This window comes from Melospiza georgiana, chromosome 2 (assembly GCF_028018845.1).
Source record: "Melospiza georgiana isolate bMelGeo1 chromosome 2, bMelGeo1.pri, whole genome shotgun sequence".
NCBI lineage: Eukaryota > Metazoa > Chordata > Aves > Passeriformes > Passerellidae > Melospiza > Melospiza georgiana.
In genome coordinates this window covers 39,825,662-39,846,500 of record NC_080431.1, presented here as the reverse complement: position 1 = coordinate 39,846,500, position 20,839 = coordinate 39,825,662, and the positions used below count along the sequence as shown (strand labels likewise).

General features: G+C 35.8%; 1 protein-coding gene across 2 annotated transcripts in view; it reads left to right on the top strand.

The window, feature by feature from the left end:
- The window catches only part of NDFIP2 (Nedd4 family interacting protein 2), a 45,013-nt gene that overhangs the window by 12,626 nt on the left and 11,548 nt on the right, over nt 1-20,839 (top strand). The window contains exons 2-5 of one of the 2 annotated variants that reach the window (XM_058044881.1): nt 5,704-5,860; nt 7,201-7,328; nt 11,057-11,116; nt 14,127-14,214. In XM_058044881.1, the coding sequence (XP_057900864.1) occupies nt 5,704-5,860; nt 7,201-7,328; nt 11,057-11,116; nt 14,127-14,214 (433 nt within the window). The remainder of the gene's footprint in view (nt 1-5,703; nt 5,861-7,200; nt 7,329-11,056; nt 11,117-14,126; nt 14,215-20,839) is intronic. The other variant, XM_058044882.1, reaches the window with a different exon arrangement.

Here is a 20,839-nt window from a genome sequence, read left to right as displayed (position 1 = left end):
CTAATAGGTTCAGAGTCAAATTTTATTTCAAGATCTTTTTTTTTTTTTGCCTTGAAAATCCCAAGATTAAGATTTTGCTATTTACATATAAATAAATCTAATTTTTAGACTAGTAAAGCTGAAAAATGCAGTATGTGGTTATAAAACAAGCATTAAATTTGCAGCCTGTATTTGTTGAAGTTATTTTTATGTAGCAAGAGATCTCTGCTTTCATGCCTCATTTGTAGAGAGCAGTTTATTGCAGATTTAGAAATCACTACCAGTAGGCAAGTGTAAAAGGACTTGAATTTTTCAGCAATTGAAAGCATCAGTTGAAACACAGATGTGAAAAGCTCCCTGTTAGCTTATTGAAGAGGATAGCTTTTATTTTAACCCACTGTTTGTTGCACCTATCATATTTATAATGTTATGGTTTTTGTGGAATAATTGTGTGTACCAGTATGGAATATGTCATGAAGCTAATGCAGAAATGTCAGAGTTCTTTTTGTGCACTACACTGGCAATCTTGAGTCTGTCATGCCTTTCCCTCCAATGCTAGAAGCTGCAATAAATGGATATTTTTGGTTGACCTCTTGTCATAATCTGAATAATTGATAAGAAGACCGAAGTAACTTCTACCAAGTGAAGATAAATCTTAGTTGCCAAGAGTGTTTCTTTTTGTGAAGAAAATGCATCAATGGACTGTTTTGCATACAAAGGTTGAGCTTAGATGATCTACTTGGCTGTCTCCATAGTTTTATTTGAAACAAAGTTCTAGGTCCAACATCATGGAATTTCTGTGTATTAGTATTGTATTAGTTTCAATACAGTTTGGAAGAACCCATGAACTCGTCCTGTAAGGTCAAAACTGGACAAGTCAAAGCTTCATTGAAAATGTAATTTCATTTGAAAGATAGAAAGAAGGATATGTTTAAAGTGCTTTGTAATTTATGATTGCTAATGAGAATTTTGTGTAGCTCTGTAGTGCCCCAGACAGAGCCATCACTGTGAAAATTTACCTAAAAGTCACATTTTGACAAGATGAGCTGGTAATAAAGGTATTAAAAGAAACAGGAAGGAAAGCTGGCAAGTTGTTTGAGATTTTGTTTTGTTTTTAACTTGTATGGCAGTATCCCCTGCATAATTTTTTGCTACACTAAAGAAATTATGTAAGCAGAGTGAAAAAGAATGTTTATAAGAAAAAGGATTTTAAAAATACGTGCAATATGCTGTTGAAATTGTGTTGCAATAATTTTATAATATACTGATTTCCATAATCATATTTTATAAAAGGAGTTTATAAAAGAACAGCTTTTGAAATGTAAAATCAGGTAAGAAATTGAGTGGTGTTTGTACACTGTGACTAGAATTAGCTTGTACTACTTCAATGCACTTCATCAGAGATCATCATTCTGATCTTGTGCATTTTTGGTACAGGTGATAACAGACATCTTATTATATCCTTTTCCTCTGTTTTTTTATTTTGTAATTTGATAACTTGCTTATACCACCACTCTTGTACAATCAGTCAGTTCATCAGAAATGAAGCAAACTCTGTTTAGCCTGGAAAGCAAACATCTGTAGGTCAGATCAAGTTGCTATCTGTAGATAGATAAAAAGTGTTAAGTAGATAATGAGATCTTCCACTTTTAGTTTTTATTTTGATAAGCCTAAACACTTGAATCCATCCCCTCAGTAAAAGCTTTTGTTCTAAGCACTTTCTCGTGGGTCGTGTTTCTTCGTAAGCTGTCAGGTGACTTCAGATACTGCATCTGATTACTTAGGAAATAATTATACAAAATAACAGATTTAAGTAAATCAATTGTAGAAGGAATAGTTGTGTACATTGTATAAGAATAATTTCTTTTAAAAATTAATGCAAAAGTAGAAAAGAAATATAAGTGTATTTTATACAATATTTTGGTGCTGAAAAGTCTGGCATTGATTTTAACTTCTGAAATGAAATAGTGAATCACTTTTTTGTAGATCTTTTCTGGAAAGGAAACTGAAGATAGTGCAAGGTAAAAATCATATGAAGGAAACTATTATGTTTTCCTGTGTTGCTCACCCTTTTGTAGCTACCCTGAGACTGAGTCATTGTTGGCAGAATAGCTGTTGCTCCTCAGCTGGTCTTTGAATTCTACGTGTCCTATCATAGATGCTTTTTGAGAATATAAGCCTGTAATGTACTGTAGTTTGAGGGCTGCAAAAGCAGGGATTGAAATACTGGCATTAACAGTTTAAGAGTAATGTGTCTAATAGCAAAGTTCTCACTTTTTCTTTTTATAGTGAAGCTTCATGTAGTCAGCCAGATACCCCAAGTACAGACTAAACCATGAAAGAAAAAAATTTCAGTGTCACCCACTTTTGAAATGTGAGGGAGGGAATAGGGGAAGGTACTAATTTACAGTTCTCTGTGGTTTAATAGGTCTTGGTAATTGTTTTGATCATAATGTTCACAACAGCAACTGTATTGCCTACTACCAAATTATGGTTCATTGGAGGCATGGGAGGGGCTGAGATAATGAACTGCAAGTTCTCCTCAGTCCCTTAATTAAATGTTTGGTGAAACATTCTTACTATTGGAAAAAGAAAATCTTGGATACTATTTATGTACTTTCAATGTAAAACGCTGCTTCAGGTGACATTTGAGTACATAGCATAAGTAATGCCTTGAAACAGACATTTTCTGTTCCTTTTTGGGTGTTTTTAGCTTGGTTTCTATGGCAATGAAGCCTATGAAGAGTGTCAGGCCTCTTCTTCCCCTGTCTCCAAAAATAACTTCTAAATTTACCTCCAGTAGAAGCCAAAATAAAATGTGAAGGGGGAAGCTCAAAGGTAGTCAGATTGCTACTGGTTTCAAGCAAGCTGGTGACTCCAGAGAGTCAGTGTGCTGTGAAGACAAGGCAGAGTTGCTACAGGACAAAATGATATAATCACTGCTGTCGGCCCTGCTGGTGTGGGCAGAATTTCCCGTTTACTGGGGCAAGTTCTGCTGCAGTTGGGGGGTTTGGTTTTGGTTTTTTTTTTTTTTTTTTGCCCTAGTGCAGGAGTCCTCTGAAAGAAACTGAAGTTACTGAGGAGAGAGTAGGATACAGGACACTTGAACAAGAACTAACAAAAGCTAGTTTGTGTTCATGGAACAACTTGTGTTTATTATTCTAGCTGTAAACACTCAAGCTACTTAATCCTGTTATTGTGCGGTTGTTGTTGTTTTATTTGATGGTGCCTTTTTTTTTTAATAAAAGGGGTGAAGATTTCTTTTAAGTTGCTGCTTTAGGGTAACCTTGGTGCTTTTCAGAATTTCTGAGAGGCCTCTATGATAAAAGAGAGGATAAATAGAAATATGATTCCTAAGTATAAGTCTTACAAAATAAAGGCACTCTGAGCAGCACTTAAGGGTATAACATGTCTCTATTATATGGAACCCTTAGGATGGAATTTTTCCATTTCCTAATTGCAGTTGCTATAACCATTGAATGACTCATTAACTTTGTCTTTGAAGGCAAGAAGTCTCATGTATATTTTTCTTGTCTGATCTTCATGTTAACTCCATCATCTACTAAATTACTCCACTGTTAGTATATTACAGATAATTTGGAGTAAAGCAGCTTTCAAGAAAGCATGTAGAAGTTGTAAAATTAAATTTCTGAGGAATGGCAAAGTGTTTTTGTTTTGTTTGTTGGTTTGTTTTTTTTTTTAGGAGTAATATGCTCTTGGACCAATGATGTGCTTGTGGATCTCTGTATCTTCAGAATAGTGACAGCATTTACTGTGGTGTAGTAAGGAAAAAAGTTGCAATGATTGAAAAGGAAATGGGGCAGGAGAGAAAGAATGGAAGTAACAGAGATCCATTTAAGTTTGCTTTAGTTTTTCCCCTGCCCAAAGACCAGGTTGTTTTGGTGGGGTAGTCAGAACTACACACACATCCCAAATCAGTGTGAGTATGCCAGCCATTAGTGTAAGAACTATACCAGTAGTGTTTTGTTCTTTATACTTTAAATAATCAAATTCCTTTTATTTAAGAATGGGCTTATTTTGGCTATATCCTTTGCAACACTAGATTTTTCTTGTAAATTATTGTACTTAATTTAGAACCATAACATTTATAGCTCTCAGCTTGCTTTACTGATCTGATCAACCTTTTTACAGTTGTCTGATTTGTGTTCTCACTTGCTTTCTGTATCCTGGAATATATTAGGTTATTTTGAAGTGCTTTTGTTTTCTTTGGCTTTAACTACTCAAAATGGCTAAAAATATTTCTCATATTGCTGCTACTTCTGGATCGCTGATTAGGCATTAAATGACCTGATTGCTCAGGACCCAGAAACCCTCAAAAACACCTATCATTTTATTTGAAGGTGACCTCTGAGCATCAGGAAACTTTTTTTTCCCCCTTATTTTTAGTAATGTGAAGGTGACTGAGCCTGGAAACATGTTTTCTGTATAGCTCATGTAGTCTCTGTTCTTGAAGGTATTCAAGATATTTGGATGTGGTATCGTACATCCAGCTGTAGATGCTTCTCCTTGAGCAGAGAGGTTGGACTAGGTGGGCTCAGAGGTCCCTTTCAACATCAACCATTTTGTGAACTTTGATATAATCTGCATATTAAAGCAATTTTTGTGTCAATGTTACAGTGCTTAATAAGAAATTCAGTGTTCTTCTTAGAAGGCACTTTTCCCAGTAACCTGATTGTACTGTGCCTAATAGAAAATAATTGTAGTTATATTCTTAATATTTGTTACTGAAATAATATTTTGCTGTAGGGTGTTTGTAAAAAGTACCAACTTGAGGTTATAGAATTCTTCTTTTAGATATATTTAACAATCTTATTTTTTGTTCTGGGTTTTACATGTGGTGCTTCAGTGGCTGCCTTCTAGGAATCTTATCTTGCAGTTCACACTACTGGGAACTAGCACTTCTCTAATTCTAGTACTCTTTCTTTTTAAAAGCTTGATACGTTCTAAGAACTATCAAGTTAGCTAAAATAATAAAAAATATCTTCTCTAAGAAAAGATATTAGCAGCTGGATCTGAATTCCACAGTTTCAATCAGCATTCTTCCTTTATCCAAATTCTTATTTCTATATATGCTTTAGTGGGCATGTCTTTTTAAAACTGCATCTTAATCAAGGAAAAATAAAATCAAACCAACAACTTGAAACTTTGTAGGGAAAGGATTGTTTCTAGAGTGTAAAGAAAAGGACAATATTTTGAAGTCTTAGAATTTGCATGGAGAAGCTTTTTGACAAGATGCAAGAGAATGAAGGTCCCAGTTACAGAAGTAGATGTGGGTCTTAATTCTTTTTCTTCAAGATAAATACAATAAATAATAGTATTTCTCACCTGATATGCTTTAAAATATGCTGATACATTTTATGACTGTACATAAGAATAAAAATTTAATGGTATTAAAATATTAATATAATAGTATTTTGCCATATAGTAAACATGGAAAGCTCCAGATTTTTAAGATTCCCTGAAAATCACTGAGAAGAAGAACATTCCAGGGAAAAAAAAGGCAAGGCATCTAACATAATCTTTTGCTGATTGCCTAAAAGAATTTAGCTGGACTACTTGAAGTGGTCACATGCTGTTTTGTAAATAATTTGTTTTGTTGATGACAGTGATCTTGTCTCTCTTTGAACATGTCTCTGCACGTGTTAGGTTGTCATGGGAAGTATTCCCTGAATGCCTCTGAAATGTGTGTGTTTTTCTCCTAAGCTTCACAATGAGGATGACCCCCCAGAGTCTTCAGCAGCTGAGCAGCCTTCCACGTCTGCAGAGACTCCGCAGGCTGCGCAGCCAGCAGCCTCACCTGAGGCAGAGACTTCCCCTCCTCCTTACTGTAGCATAGCTGTGGAAGCAGCTGCAACCTCAGGTATTTTTCTCAAATAGCAGCTTGTCAGGGATGAGCACGTATGAATCAGCTCTTGGTTCAAAGTGGAATGATGCTGCCATGTAGGTTTTCTTTTCCATGCACACAATTGCAGTAAAAAGCTGTCCTTTGATGTGCAGCCCTTTGGTTTGTTCAGAAGCAGCACTCTTGTAAATTACGCTGATTGTTCCAAATTGCTAGGCAAAATGGATGGTCATTAATTAGCTTAATAATAGTTTTATTCAAGTCTGCTTATAGTTCATTTCCACATTTAATCTACATCTTTGAGTAGTGCTCCATTATTAGAACTCATTAGCAAGTTTCATTGCCTCTTTATAAAAAACTCTTCAGACTTCTTTAGTATGTGACATGGTTTGGTGAAAATATTGCCATGAAAAGGTTAATTTTGCTCGAAAGGCTCTTGATAAAACTTCTCATGAAAGATGAGTAATGGGTCTCTTTATTCATTTATTCGCTGCTCCTTTTCTTAGGAGATTGTGGCTTTTCTTGGGAATATGGGAGGTTTAGCAGCAGGCAACATTGAAGTTCCTGTTTAAGTAAAGTTACATGGATTTGTGTCTCCCATGTGCCAAATAAATATTTTAGGAGTAGCTGCCAACCTAATTTTTTAAGTGTTTGTTAAAAGAACAGTTTCCTGTCCCTGTTCTTTGAGACAGTGTTTGCAAGTATAATACATAGCTGTGTGGAATTATCCCTATATATAACATCCTTGTGTTGGTGTGCTGACAAATCTGTTGACCATGTGACCTGTGCTGACAAATCTTTATCACGTAAACAGCCTTTTAACGAGCTACTGCTGGGTGTAGGAGGAAGCTCATGGCATATTTTAAGTACTTTTAATTAATATTGTTAATAATTCTATTCTATGTGGTGATGTCTTACTGTTACAACACAGAAAAATGAAGTCTGTGGTCGATTTTGATGGCTATTACTGGACTGAAATAATAGATTGATGCTGATACTTAAAAACTTTTTTAAAAAAAGATTTTTGTGTATATATCTTTCCTATGGTTAGATAAAAAGCATTTGGTTGGAATGCCTGGGGATATAACTAACTAAATATGATTTTTTTCTTCATGAATTTGTTGATTTCTTGCCAGCTTCTGTGTTAAGGTTTCTGCTTTGGGTAGCAGCTCAAAGTACCATTGAACTACTAAAAGTTTTTCTTTTAAAAAGAATTTTAAGAACTTCAAATGCAAATATCCTCAGTTTTAGCCTCTGTAAAAAATATTCTTTAGAGGTAAATAATGATGTGCATGTGAAAGTTAATATTCTTGACACCTTTCTGGTTTAAAAATAAATAACTTCTTTATTTTGAACAGACACACAGAATGAGTTTTATCCTGTGCCACCTCCATACAGTGTAGCTACCTCTCTTCCCACGTACGATGAAGCGGAGAAGGCCAAAGCTGCAGCCATGGCAGCTGCAGCAGCTGAAGTTGCCCAGCGAGTAAGTGATACAGTTCTGCTCTGGTTCGGTTTTGTGAAATGTGTTAGGCTACTTATTGGTAACAATTTGGCCCATTTTATGACCCATGACTATAATAATGGTGGATTGATATTTAAATATTTTGGATGTTTAGGAATATTTGGATGTTTATATAGATAGTGTAAGTTACTTGTGAATACTATAAAAAGCACATCATATTCAGTCTTTTGAAAGACATAGCTGTCTAAACAGCTTTAAAAGCCAATTTTTACCCTGTTTTACTACTTTATCCAGTATTTTGTCAACTCTTAATCAGGTATCCCCTACTTATATAACTTTGTAGAGTTATCACTAATGTGTACTGTTGTGGATGGTAAAAATGAAAGAATTACCAAATACCTTTAGAGAAGAAGAGAGAATTTTGACAGTCTGGAAGAGATACGACCCAAAATCATGTAGGTAGCTTTTAAAAAAAAGGTTCCTGTTATTTGATCTATGGAAACTTAAATACTGAAGTTCAAAGAAATGTTCCGAGTACTTAAAAAAGCCCCTACATGAGCTGTGGTAAACAATTAATAGGCATATATCCAGTGTCTCTAGTTTTGTAAGAGTTAATCTTATGAAGAATATCGTCTTCAAAATAGAAGATTGGTATCTGTAGTTAGTGGTAAATATTAGTTTTGTAAGCAAGTTTAATCTTTTCTCTGAAGTTCTGGGTTGTGGAAATTCAGCTACTATTGACCATAATATACTATACCCAAAAAAGCCTTCTTGTGCTTTCACTAAAAACGTCTTCCTTGAGGTCAAATGTGATTATATTTGATATACATTTAAAATCTTAGTGGCTGTGATGTGCTTGTGACTGGGAAAAAACCTTTACTTACCCAGCAGGAGGCAGGTCCTTGCTTGACTGCTTCACAGTGCACAACACTCACTTTGAGATATGCACAGCTGATGTTAAAGTAGGTTTGTGTAACATCACCAGTGATGATGTCACACAAAGCTGTTTGATTGAATTCAGTAGGAAACCATGGAGATTTGACTTGCCAAGTTTTAGTAGTGAGGGGATGATCTCCATTGTCACATTTTATCTGCTCTAACAGGAGCATGGATTCTTTATAGTCTGTCCTTACTGCTTGTCACATAAGTAAAACTTTTGCTGAAATACTGGTCTGATTCAAGTCCTTATTCTGAAATTACAAATTTGGAGCATTAAAAACCCAAACTCTAACTTGTAGAATATCTGTGACACTGCAGACAGGATGTGCATCTCTTGCAAGATTTTTGCTCTCACATCTAGAACCCTATGATGGACAAATTTCAGACATACAAGCAATCTCCCTTGACAACTCAGCCTGAGGTTCAGGCAATTTCCAGAATAAAGCTAAGCAAAACAAATGAAACCCCAAAACAAGAGAGCAAGTATTTTTAGTCTTGTCATTTTAAACTTTTATTTACTCTTTCTTAAAAGTTCAGGTCACTGTAACAGAAACATCTTTTGCCCTTCCTCAAGCAGTCTGCCTGCCTCTGGTCAAACCACAAATTCTTGAAAAATTAGTTTCCTCAGTTGATAAATACAGCTTCAAGTTTTGTAAATGCATGGAGATGGTCTTGCATGAGAAAGTTTAGGCTGCTCATAGTTCTGAAGGGGATGGGACTTCAGAGGTGCTGTTCCTGGAGAACGTTCTCAATGTTCTGTATCAGAGTAGAATTAGAGAACTAAAAGTAGATACAACTTTTGGCTGCTCTTTCCTGCTTTTGGTGAAAACATTGGACCTGAGAAACAGCAGTTTTTGGTGTTCCCTGAAGCAGATTTATTATTCATGGCCTTCAGTTAGAAGGGAAGGGGAAAGCCACTATATTCAGCTCTCTTCAGTGGTGGGTGGGGGGGAAGAAGGACAATTGGGGCTGACCCTGTGAAACTTACGTGTTGTGGGAAGAGAAGTCGCATTTTGATTAAGTAGGGAGGTAAGTAGAAGGGAGCAGAGTCTAAGTCAAAATAGGAAAAGGCAAGGATGAATGGAAGGCAATGGTATGGACAGGGTAGAAGGACTTAAATGAGAGACAGAAGGGAAAAATCTTAACTGAGATGGGAGGAGAAAGGAGCCCAAGTGGGGACAAAATGTAGTACTAGGAAAGGAACTGAAGCTGGTGTGTGAGAAAAGAGGACCAGGGAGGGAAAAGGAGTCTGGAGATAAGAGGCGAGAGAGTTGGATACAGTGATGAAGTGAGAAATCAACTTTTTCACAGTCTGCTTTGCTAGAACACACAGGGGATCTTGAAATTCAAGAACTACGTGACACCACAAGAATTTCACTTATGAAAAATCAGTAGGAACACATCATTCCCCCAGTGCAGAGATGGACTAAAAGATTCTAGACTTAATGGCAATACTAAGTTAGTATCAGAAGTGTATCTGAAAGTCACATTCTTGCTGACTGCTGAAGAGCTCACGTTTATCAGCAATTCTGCTTAGTTTGCTTCTGTTTTTTGGTTTTTTTTCCCCTCTTTCTTTTTCTTTTTTTAGCAAATGCATGCACACACACTAGCTGTATTTGAGAAACAGCATTAAGGTTGCAAAGTTGGGATTTGGGGGAAAAGTAAGAAATGCTGAAGCTGAGTTTCAGCTTTGTACATACTATTAAAATTAAGTGCCAGTGCAGTTTTAATTACTGCTGTTTTAATTATCTTACCACGTGATGCTTCCACAAAATCCCTTCCTTATTTAATACCTCTGGACTTACGCTGAGATAGACTAAGACTGTGTAATAAGGGTGTCTTAATGTGGCAGGTGGCTGGAATAAGAAAGAAGGCTCTTGTTACAGTTTGAGTGGTGCTTTGCCATCTTTAGGGGAAGGATTTAACTCTGAATACCCATGGAAGAACAGATAAGTAAATTATGTAACAGTAGTGCAAAGTTCAATTGTTTTCTCACTTTCACAAGTGACAGCTGCAGACATTATCTGACCTGCATGTTACACACTTTGCAAAACAGACAAGTGATGTAACATATAGATTTTTCAGTTTTTATTTTCAGCCTTATGAAATTAGTGCCCTTACAAATGTGCTCTGCTGTGTTCTAAGCTTCTGGTTTCTTCCTTGTAAACGAGGATATATTGCCTCTTTACTGCAATAATGTAAACAATGGGAAAAAGTTGAATGTCCTTTTGTTACCTTGAGCAATGTGTGAGGGTGATCACTTTCATGGTGGACTCCAAAGTGTGCAGTGAAGGTTTAAATCTACTCATTAATCAAAAGAGTGGAAAATGACATGGAAGGGCAGCACACTTATTACACAGCTTTCAAGTTTTTGCCCCCAAATCATGTAGGCCATTTCAAAATATCTTTAATGTGATCATATGAAATGTTTCATCATGGGCCTGTGTTAACAGATAATATGAAAATTCCAAACTTAACATTTACTGAAACTTTCAATAATTTTACAAAATTCTTTGTGTAGCTTGTCTTGCAGGAATAGATTGTGTATAAACGTGTGTTCCTTTCAAATGCTCCCAGAGATCTCATTTTTTCAAAGAAATTGTACTAGCCCTGTGTCACCAGTGGTGATAGCATTAGTTATCCTGGCTTTTTCTTTTCAAATCCTCAAGGTCAGTTTTGAAAGGGCAATTTAAATGGACAAAAATGCTGCTAACAGTTTAATAACTTTGTTTGTATGTTGCAATGAATGGCTTTTACTTAATGCTTTTCAGTTGCATTTGTCTTATGTTTTTCTGTTTTTACATGCTTAGCACGCCCAGTTTAGGGAATCTAGGAGTCTGTTTGATGAAATATTCCTCAGTCGTCCAGAGGTATGGTATAGTTCTCTCTAGTTTAGACTTTGCTATGAATTTTCCTGCTGGCAAACAAATGCTTCTGGGGTTAATTGTGCCTTTTTTCCCCATTATTAATTTCTCCCTATTGGTTTGTATGCTGAAGGTATAATTTATAGGGTTTATTAAGTAATTTGACCCTTTCCTCAGAAGTTTTTCTATGTAAACACTGCATTGTGAAGAGTTATATCACTCTTTACTTTATTAGGGTGGTTGTCTCCCTATATGCCATGCTGGATTGCTGTTTGAAAAAAAAGCTAAAAAACATTGAGGAGAAAAAACAGTTCTCCTCTTGCAGAATACTACAGAGAACACTGAAGTTTATGGGGGTTTAATAGATTCAACTTCAATAGATGCTCTGTACCATTTGATATTCTTTTGTTTAGAGAAATTACTCTGTGTGACATGCCATTTATGTTGATAATATAATTTGCTGTTCAGATGTTTCTCTGGTCATAGGAGCAGTAACCTTTCTGTTCCTACAGATGTCAACTTATTTAGAAAGCAAGGATGCTGTCCATCTTCCTTAACTTGGCTAAATTTGCCAAAAACCAATGGTATACTGAAACAGTGTTACGTATCTTACAGATTTGTTTGTGTTGCGTTACATTCTTCTCATTAAAAAGAAAAATAAAGATAAAATATATGACCTCATTGATAAAAACGCCACTATCTAACAGAAGCATTTTGTAAAAATCTGTTTAACTCTAAGCATCAATGTAGAGGACAGTTGTTCTTCATTCTTCAATTGTGGTAAACAATTATATTTTGCAGAAAGACTAGGGTAATTGACACCAACCAGATCAAATGAGAGCACTGAAAGACAGTCAGTATTAGTGGGGCTTGAGCAGTGGTCAGTTAGTGTTTTCTGTCTGCAGGACTGCTCATAAAACCTCAAAATCCCCAATGATGTGTGGATATAGGCTGATTTGATTTCTTGGTATTCTGAGTATTTAATATCTTAAACACTTACATTTTTGTACACTGGTTTTTGTAGACAGTAAAGAGAACTCACTTTAATCTTTCTTTTTGACATGGAATGTGATAAATTAATACTTGTTCACACTTAGTACAACAGTGCTTTTTGCAAATATCTGCTGTCATGTTCCTGAGCTGTATTTATTGACCTGTGTTTCTCACATGTGTAAGCGTCAGAGAAGCCTCAACTATATTTGTTACTGTCATTGAGCAAAATTTCCTTTTTTCTGAGGCAGCTTTTACATGGAGCATAATTCACTAATTGTTTTGGAAATGCCAGTATGAAGTACAGTAGTTAGCAGACAATTTTTAAAAAGTCAAAAATTATTATGTATGGGTTTTGTAGACCTTGTGAAATTAAAATTGAAATTGCTTTTTTTTGTCCGACTTGAAAAAGGAAGTTTTATGGCATGCATTTCAGAGATAAACACGTTGAAATGCAGCTCTTTTTTTTAATGCTGTTTCAGCCCTTCTTTCCTTCCCATTCCCTTCCTCTCCATCATCAGTCTTGTATCTGCAACAAAGTTGAGCTGAACAAACTGATGCTTTTTTAGTCACTTAAGATGACTATTTAGGAATGCCTGAAATTATGTGGAGCTGAATTGTAGCCCCTTAAAATTCTTGCTTAACTGGCTTTTTGTGCTTCCATTGGAATTGTCTGTGTGAATAGCAGTGTTTTTTAAGTAAGTTATCTGATACAGTGTCTTGGTTAATTAATCTGAAATACAGAGCACAGCTGGAATTTCATAGCCCTATCACTAAGGGTGAAGCTGACTGCTCTGAGTTGGTACAGCAGTCATTCAAGGATGTTTTTAACCTAATTGCTAAACCCTGGTGAATTATTTTGCTCTATTTACAAAGGGGAACATGTGACAGAGCTTTAGGTCACTGCTTGTTTAATGCCCTTTTAGTCATAAACATTATTTCTGTAGTAAGTGCTTGTGGGTGAAACAGCCAAGAAAATTTCCCTTGATCACTCTTGATTTCATTTATTTTTATAGGAAATTTCTTATGTCAGTTCCAATACATTATGGTAATAGGAGGAAAAATTAGGAAAAGAATTACCTGTGCTTCTGTTTAGACCATTTTACTGCTACTACTGACAACATTATTTAACTTGTATCATCCTGCATTGTTTTGATGTTACTCATTTAAGTTTAAAAATGGTGTTTAATTGGTGTTAGCACTTCCTAAAGAGCCTGATGAAAACTGTCATTGTGAAAACTTGTGTTTGCTGGAGCAATGTTCCACCTGTTCCTAAAACTGCATATATAATACCCGCCAAGTTCTGTTCAAAATCGAGTGCTGAGAAACAAAGCATATCTCACTTTCATTATTTTAAGGTCCATTTTGACTCAATGGGAGAAATCTTTAGATGGTTTTGACTGACGTCTCTGTTTGCTTTTGTTTTACTTCAAGTGCTGTGCCTTTTGAGTTTGGAAGCCTTTCAGACACTTTTAATGTGCTCGCGCCCTCTAGTGACCCTGGAGGTGTTCTTTGCCTTCCTTATGTTTTTCTGTGGGTTATAAAATTGGTTAGTGCAGTGCTGTTGCATCAGCACTTGAACTTAAGATACTAACCTTATTCTATAACTTTTATTTTATATTAAGGAAATTATTAGAAGACCTTTCCAGCAGGAAAAGTATAGAGCATACTGTGTGATGTCTTTTCAAAAAAATATTTAATAGTTTGGCTACGTATCAAGATAGTTACCTTAAAAAAATGTATGTTGGTTTTCATTGTCAAAGTACTAATCTGGAATAATTCTAGCTTCATTTAAGATGAACAGACAGTATGTACATATCTTCTACAGAAAATTTGGGCTCTGTCAATATAAACAGCAAATAAGATTTGTTTTATACTTAGAAATTATTTTTTTTAAAACTTCCTTTATGTGGACATGTTACAGGAATGTAAATTTTCTTCTAGCTTTAGAAGCATGATTAATACTTTATCCTATAGGTAGTTATTCTAAACTTTTCACTAAATTATCACTAACCTGTAAATCCAGGAAGAAGAGTATCCACCACGGGATGATTTCAGTGATGCAGATCAGCTTAGAGTGGGCAATGATGGCATCTTCATGTTGGCATTTTTCAGTAAGTTATCTTGTATCCCAGACCTACTGAGGTATATCTTAATTGTGCCTTTTTCCTATGGAGTATAAAAGAGCTGTGATAAATTGCAATAATGTACTGTAATGAACAGATTTTTCTGCCTGTGCTCAAATATAAACACTTCCTGTTCCAGATACAGCAAATATGTTGCCTTTTCTTTGGTGGCATCTGTCGCAGATAAGGAGACAAAGCAAAGTTATAGTAAATGCTTGAAGGTCTAGCACTGGAAATTCTATCATCTTCTGGTTGGACCACCAACGTGAATTAAAGACCAGATCACACAAATCTGGCAATTGATTTTTAACTGGAAAAAAATTGAGAGAGGTGATGTGCTGAATAAAAGTTGCTGGTGTTAGTGTAGTGAATTAAACAAACATGGATTGATTTTTTGGAACAAATCCAACCCTACTCATTTTCAGGTTGAACTAACCACTGTTTATATAAAAATGCATTGTTTTCAGGTAATCTCTGATTTCAACAAGCCCTCCTGTAGCTCTTTGTCATGTACTGTGTGTACACGGTGCATGTCTTGTAACTTGTGTACTGCATTAAGCAAAGTTAGATTTAGCAGCTAGAAGCTGTTTCTACGAGGAAGCTGTGTTAGTTTTACAAATTGCTTATTTATTCTGAATTTCTGAGGGTTTTGCCCTTTCTGCAATAAATGTTTGGCAACCTGGATGGAAGTTTGGTATTGAGAATATACCAAATGTTCTGCTGAGAATTCATCATGATTAAAGCTGATTGATTATCCACTGAAGCCTCAATTATGTCTTTTACCCTAGGTTTTGTGGAAGTTCTTATGTAGTCTTTTTTGCAATCTCTTTAACAGTTGCAGATGCAGGTTACGATGCTTTCACAGGTTTTTTTATGTTGGTATATGATGTGGTGTTTGCCTCTTGGGATCAAAATATATGTGTCTGCCTCACAAAACAAATCTATAAAGATGTTTATAGAGTAGCAAAGTGAGTTTTGTAGACTGACCTCTTTCTGTAGTTGGAGCAGAGAAGGAGTATATTCTTGGGGTCAAAGGGAAGTATGACTTAATTTTTCTTTTCTACTTTATTTTCTTTTCCCTTTTCTATGTTCTGTAACATAACTTTTTGTATTTAACCTATTTAGTTCCTTTATTGTGTGAACTTGTTCTTCCTTTTAAATTCTGGTTCAGGCCTTCATTAGCACTGCACTAGGAGGCCAAGGGAATTGTTTGCTTTAATATGTCTTAAGTCCTTTAAGTCACAGATGTCCAAAATTGCATTCCCAGAACCTGGTGTCCACCTTCAAAAATGCAAGTATGTACTTGGATAAATTGGCAACCTTCTCTTCAAATAGGTATTTAGCTGAGTCTGACTGCACAGAACAGTACTCTTAAACATTGGACAAAAATACTGTGTAGATCATAATTTTTCATGATTGTTCTGAGACTATTTTGTTGTAGACTTTGCTTGCCTATGAAGGAAGTGCATAAAATGAGTGTGTACACATTGTAAGGTATTTATGCAAGTGTGTGTTTAATTGGAATGTGTTGGTTATAATGGATACTGGTTACACAGGGAAATTGATAAACTTTACTTGCTGTTTGTGCTCATAGTATGAGGAGTTCACAAAACCAGTTGTAGATAGTAATAGACCTGAAATGTTAGTTTTTAGTAATTTTTCTTAGGAAATTGGTGAATTAAATGAAAAATGATCTTAACATAATGAGGGTATACTTTGTGTGGGTCGTGTATTCATGCTTGTCCAATAAGGAGATAAAAGTCTCCAGGAAGTTGATGTAAGCAGATTTAGGAGAGCAGCAATTAAAATGAAATTTATAATAAGGCTGTCTTTTGGGTTTTTCCCCAGAATGGGACATCTTTAAATGCAAGTAGAGGTGGCAGATCACAGAAAGCCTCAAATAAACTCCCTGGCATAGTTAAAATGTAAGAGAACTGTATCAGGAACTGCTCTCTAGTGAAACAGAATGAACAAATGTCTTGTTCCAGATATGCTCTCCCACTTCCTCCCTGACTGTCAAGTACAGCACTGGAAGATCTTGGGGATGGAAGCAGGGGCAGATAGCTTTAAGTATAAGAATAAGTTAGAATTCTTTAATTTCATTTTATGCAAGTGAAGTGTAGCAAAATGAACTTTATGCTGAGCTTACCTGCATATTGCAGTCACTTAGCGATATGCATCCACCATCTAGTGGTAGCTGCCCACGTTGCATAAAATTGCTGTCTCCAGGCCATCTAGTGGCCAGATCTGTTTGTTGGGGGGTTTTGGTAGGTTTAGGAGCCTGCTGCATGCCTGTTATAGACCTGTTTCCCATCTAAGCTATAAAATGTTGTTCTGTTTAGCAGGATGAAACAGAATAATACAATACAAACACAAGAAGTGAAGTTCTTTGCATGAAGAGCTGGATTTTTTGGCTTGATCCAGAAACTTAGTGAAAAACCTTTGAAAAACAGTAAATATTATTTCTGATATATGGTAAAATCATGTTTCAGGAAATTGGTGCTGCCCTTAGTCTGTGATTATGTTGATAAGCTAAGAATCTTCTCTCCATTGGTCAGGACTGGTGTCTGTCAGTTTCTTATTTTGAGGGAAATGAATATATAAGTGAATATTCATTTTGCTATGAATGCAAAATGGAAAAAAAATTCTATTGGACCACTTCATATGTTTTTTTTCCATTTTGTATTTTTAAGTGCCTTGTAGAGCATGGTAGAAATTTTCTAGAATGCCAGAGGAAGTTAGTAGGTGAGTTTCTTGGAGTATTTTTTTTTTGTATGCACAACAAAAAGGAGGAATTTCGGAGCTGTATCTTCCCAATTTGAACACAGCTGTTATTGTGATACAGTAAGTAACTGTCACGGACAAAGGGTTTGGTTTTTCTGCTAATCTTCCTGTAGTGGAAGTCTTTTGAATTATGTCTGATAAACTCATACTGGTATGTTATCTGAAGGAGATCCTTTTGGACGTTATTAAAAGTATTAAAAGGTTTATATGGTTTTCCTTTATATTTAAGGAATGCTTTAGAACCAACCTTTTTTCTTGTTTGGAAAAAAGGAAGGAATTGTGGAGCTTATCTGAATTCTTTGAAACCACGTAAGGGAGTTTTGGGTTGTCCCTACAGCATAGGAAAAATGAATTTGAACTTCACAGATAGGTTAATAAGGAGATAAAAATGGAGAAAAGTGTTCAGTAGTACAAACAAAGCTTAAATTCTCATACATAAATCTGACCTTTTTGAACATCTAGGCTATTTAAGAACTGTATACAACTCACTGCAATAAAACCGGGTTTTATAGGGAAATACAAATGTACAAAGTGTCCTAGACACTATACTGGAACAGAAAGTTACCATACCAAAGTTTTGTAAATTAATGTTCATACAGTTTTCAAACCTGTTAATTGTCTCAAGCAGTCAATAAACTGCACACAAGCTGGGATACCTTCTTTGGGGGTTTCAAGGGGGCCCAATTTGGAAGGCAGAGTTGTAGCACAAGTTCAGGGTGAGCACAGTCTCCTTGTATGTGCTTCCTGAGGCGTGGTAAGCATGGTTGAAGTTCCCATGGGAGGCTTCCTCTGTAACTTTAGGAAACCTGACTTCTGCATGTCTGTATCACAAATGTTCTGCAGGTTTCCCTTAGTCATGCAAGAGAAGCTGAGGGGAAGTTACTTCATTAACATTTTAAATGTTGGGAGATAGGGAAACTGTTTTGAGTTCTTATTTCTCTCTGGTTATTAGGGGAGGCTGACTGACCTTCAAACGCAGTCACTTAACTTCTTTCTTACTGCAGAAACAATTTGACTTCCACAGTTTTTCTGTATGCATTAGATATAATACAAAACAATTGGAATGAGGGAGCTTCTAGTTGGGTAGTAAGAAAAACATAGCAACAAGAGTAATGAAGAAGTAGGAATAAATTGTCAAGGAATGTTTCTGAACATTAATTACTTAGGAAACAAGTTATCTGTTTTCTGTGGAAGCTGACAGCCAACACCCTAAGTGATGATCATCAGTCTGTAAGTGAACCCTCAGAATGGAGCAAAGATCTATATCCCAGTTAAAGAATGGAACAAATTGTATGCAGGAGTGGGAAGAACAATTCGTGCCATGAAATCCTGGAAAGAATTATTTATTATTGCAGTATATTTAGTAAGTCTAGGCCAGGTATAAAGCATTATGCTCTTTGGTGTTTGCTATATATTAAAATAGCAAGTAAATGAACAAACAAATTGTGGAATGAGGACTATAACTGAGCATTAGTTGCTTTTTGTATATGTAGTTGCCATTATAATCTTTTTACAGGCTTGATTCATGGCTAAAATTTGGAACATAAAGCTTCAGATCAGTTTTATTGCCTTCTTTTCATAATACTTAAAAACTTAAGTGAATAATGTGTAGTTGTGGAAAGCTAAGTAAAAAAGATCAGCAGGTGAAGTGCTGGAGCAGCTAAGGAAAAATCACAATGTAATGTGCTTGTCATTATGGTTGTATTTCAATATGTACAACTCAAAAGTCTTGTACTTTGTATTTTGGGGTTATTTTACTGAAAACCTTGAGGAGAAATACAGTATAAATGTAGGGACTGCATTGCATCACAAACACTCTATTAAAAAACACCTTGAGTCCAACCCTCCTTCTCCCAAAAACCCATTTCTTATGTGGGTCATTATCACCCACATAGTTGTTGTCATGAGGAGATAATGCTAAAGCTTATATTCTTCTTATATGAATTGCATTTATATGGACTTATTCCTTTTGTAATCACCTCAGGAATTACAAAATTCAAAAACCATACTTTTATCAGTCCCACTTCTCTGAATGGTCTAGAGTATTAAAAGTAGACACTGAAATGATGATGCCAGTGCAGTCGGCATAAGTTTAGTCTAAATGTCTGAAATATGTTAATGGAAAGTTGACAGTAATTGAAAGTTGGGCTCAAGTAGGCGTGTAAGCACTTTTGGGATAGAAAACAAATCTTGCAGAGTGGTTTGATTTGCAGAGGAGATCTACAGGATGCACACAGACTCTGGCTGTGTGTAGAAAATGGGCAAGCAGAAGTTAAGAATTCTTTTTTAGGGTCATGATGTGGTTGTAGCAGCTCACCAGATTTTTTCCCCCTCAGTTTTAGGAATGACTTTCCTTATGACAGCCCATTATTAGTGTCATGGCAGGTACATTGTCTGTGCAGGAATGTCATGGAAGCTGATGTTGTATGATGGATGAGATCATCTCGAGCAGCTGAGCAGTGGCATTTACATTGCACAAAGTGGATGCAGAAAAGTAGTGGAGGATAGCATTTATTGCAGCAAGGAGCTTGTACAACGACTTAGTTGTCTCTAGTAGCTAGAGAAGGAAGTTGGTAATTCTAGAGAAATTTTCTCCCTCAGCTTGATGGGGGAGCTTGTGCTGTGGCTTCTCTATGACAACATAGGGATGAAAATTATGAAGAACTTTCATTGCAGTAATAAGTTGAGACAGGAATTATACAGGAATTTACTGCAGCAACTCTTACCAGATGCAGTGTAAGCTGGTAAAGCTCAGAGCTTGCATGGCTGACAGAAGATACACATGGATGCACATGATGGAAAAAGATACACAGATGGGCAAATGAGGCTGATCTTGATGTAGAGAAAAGCAATTGGAGGGAGTTGCAGTCTGCTCAGAAGATGCATTTTTGAAAGTAAATATTGTATTTCCTAACCAGAATGAAACAAGGAAAATAATTTTCAAAGTAGTGGTGGGACGTGAGATGTAAGAGAGAAGTAATGGCAAATATGGAAAACATGTAGACATTATAGTTGCCTTTCTTAAGTTTGTTAAAATGATGCAACACCAAGGCAGTTTGGGAGAATCTCCCTGATTGCCTGTGTTTTAGAGCAGTGGAAGTTACATCTTCCTTGTGCTGCTGACACACACAAAAATCTGAAGACACAGATTTTTGCTTAGGTCCTGACTGTACAAGTTTTCTAGCAAATGGTTGCAGATAAAAAAATAATGAGATTTTTCTTCTGTATGTACTTCAGTTTTATTGGAATATGTGAACTTGCATAGTTTACAATTTTTATAACATTGTCTTTTTTGCTTGTATTACCTACTTATGTAACTTGATAGAACAGCAGACTGATTAGAGAGGAAAAAACCCTACTGTGAACAGGACTGGAACATGCTGATGCCTTTACTTTCAAGAGTTGGGCAAATATCTTGATGTTAAACATCCATCAAATACTTATGCAGTGACTTATGCATTCTATTTTGAATATTCCTTTAGTTCAAGTTGAAAGTAAGGTAAAATGGTTAGTGTTCGTTTTTAATTATAAAAAGCTATTTTTCCCCTCCTGTGTTTATGATTGGGAAATCTCTGATTTTTATAATGCATTTACAAATGAGTTGAGGTAATTAAAAAAAATATATTAAAATTGTACATATTCTGAGAATTTCTCTAGTGCTCATAGACCATTAGAAACATGTGAATCTTGTGTTCTTTTTAAGATACCAGTCTTTAGGTATACCTCACTATAATAAAAGTCACCCTTGGTAGCTTGAGTAGTGGGGAGAAAGAGCAGTGAGCTCTTATGCTGAAGCAGGATCAGAGAATGCATTGAATAAGGAGCTTTT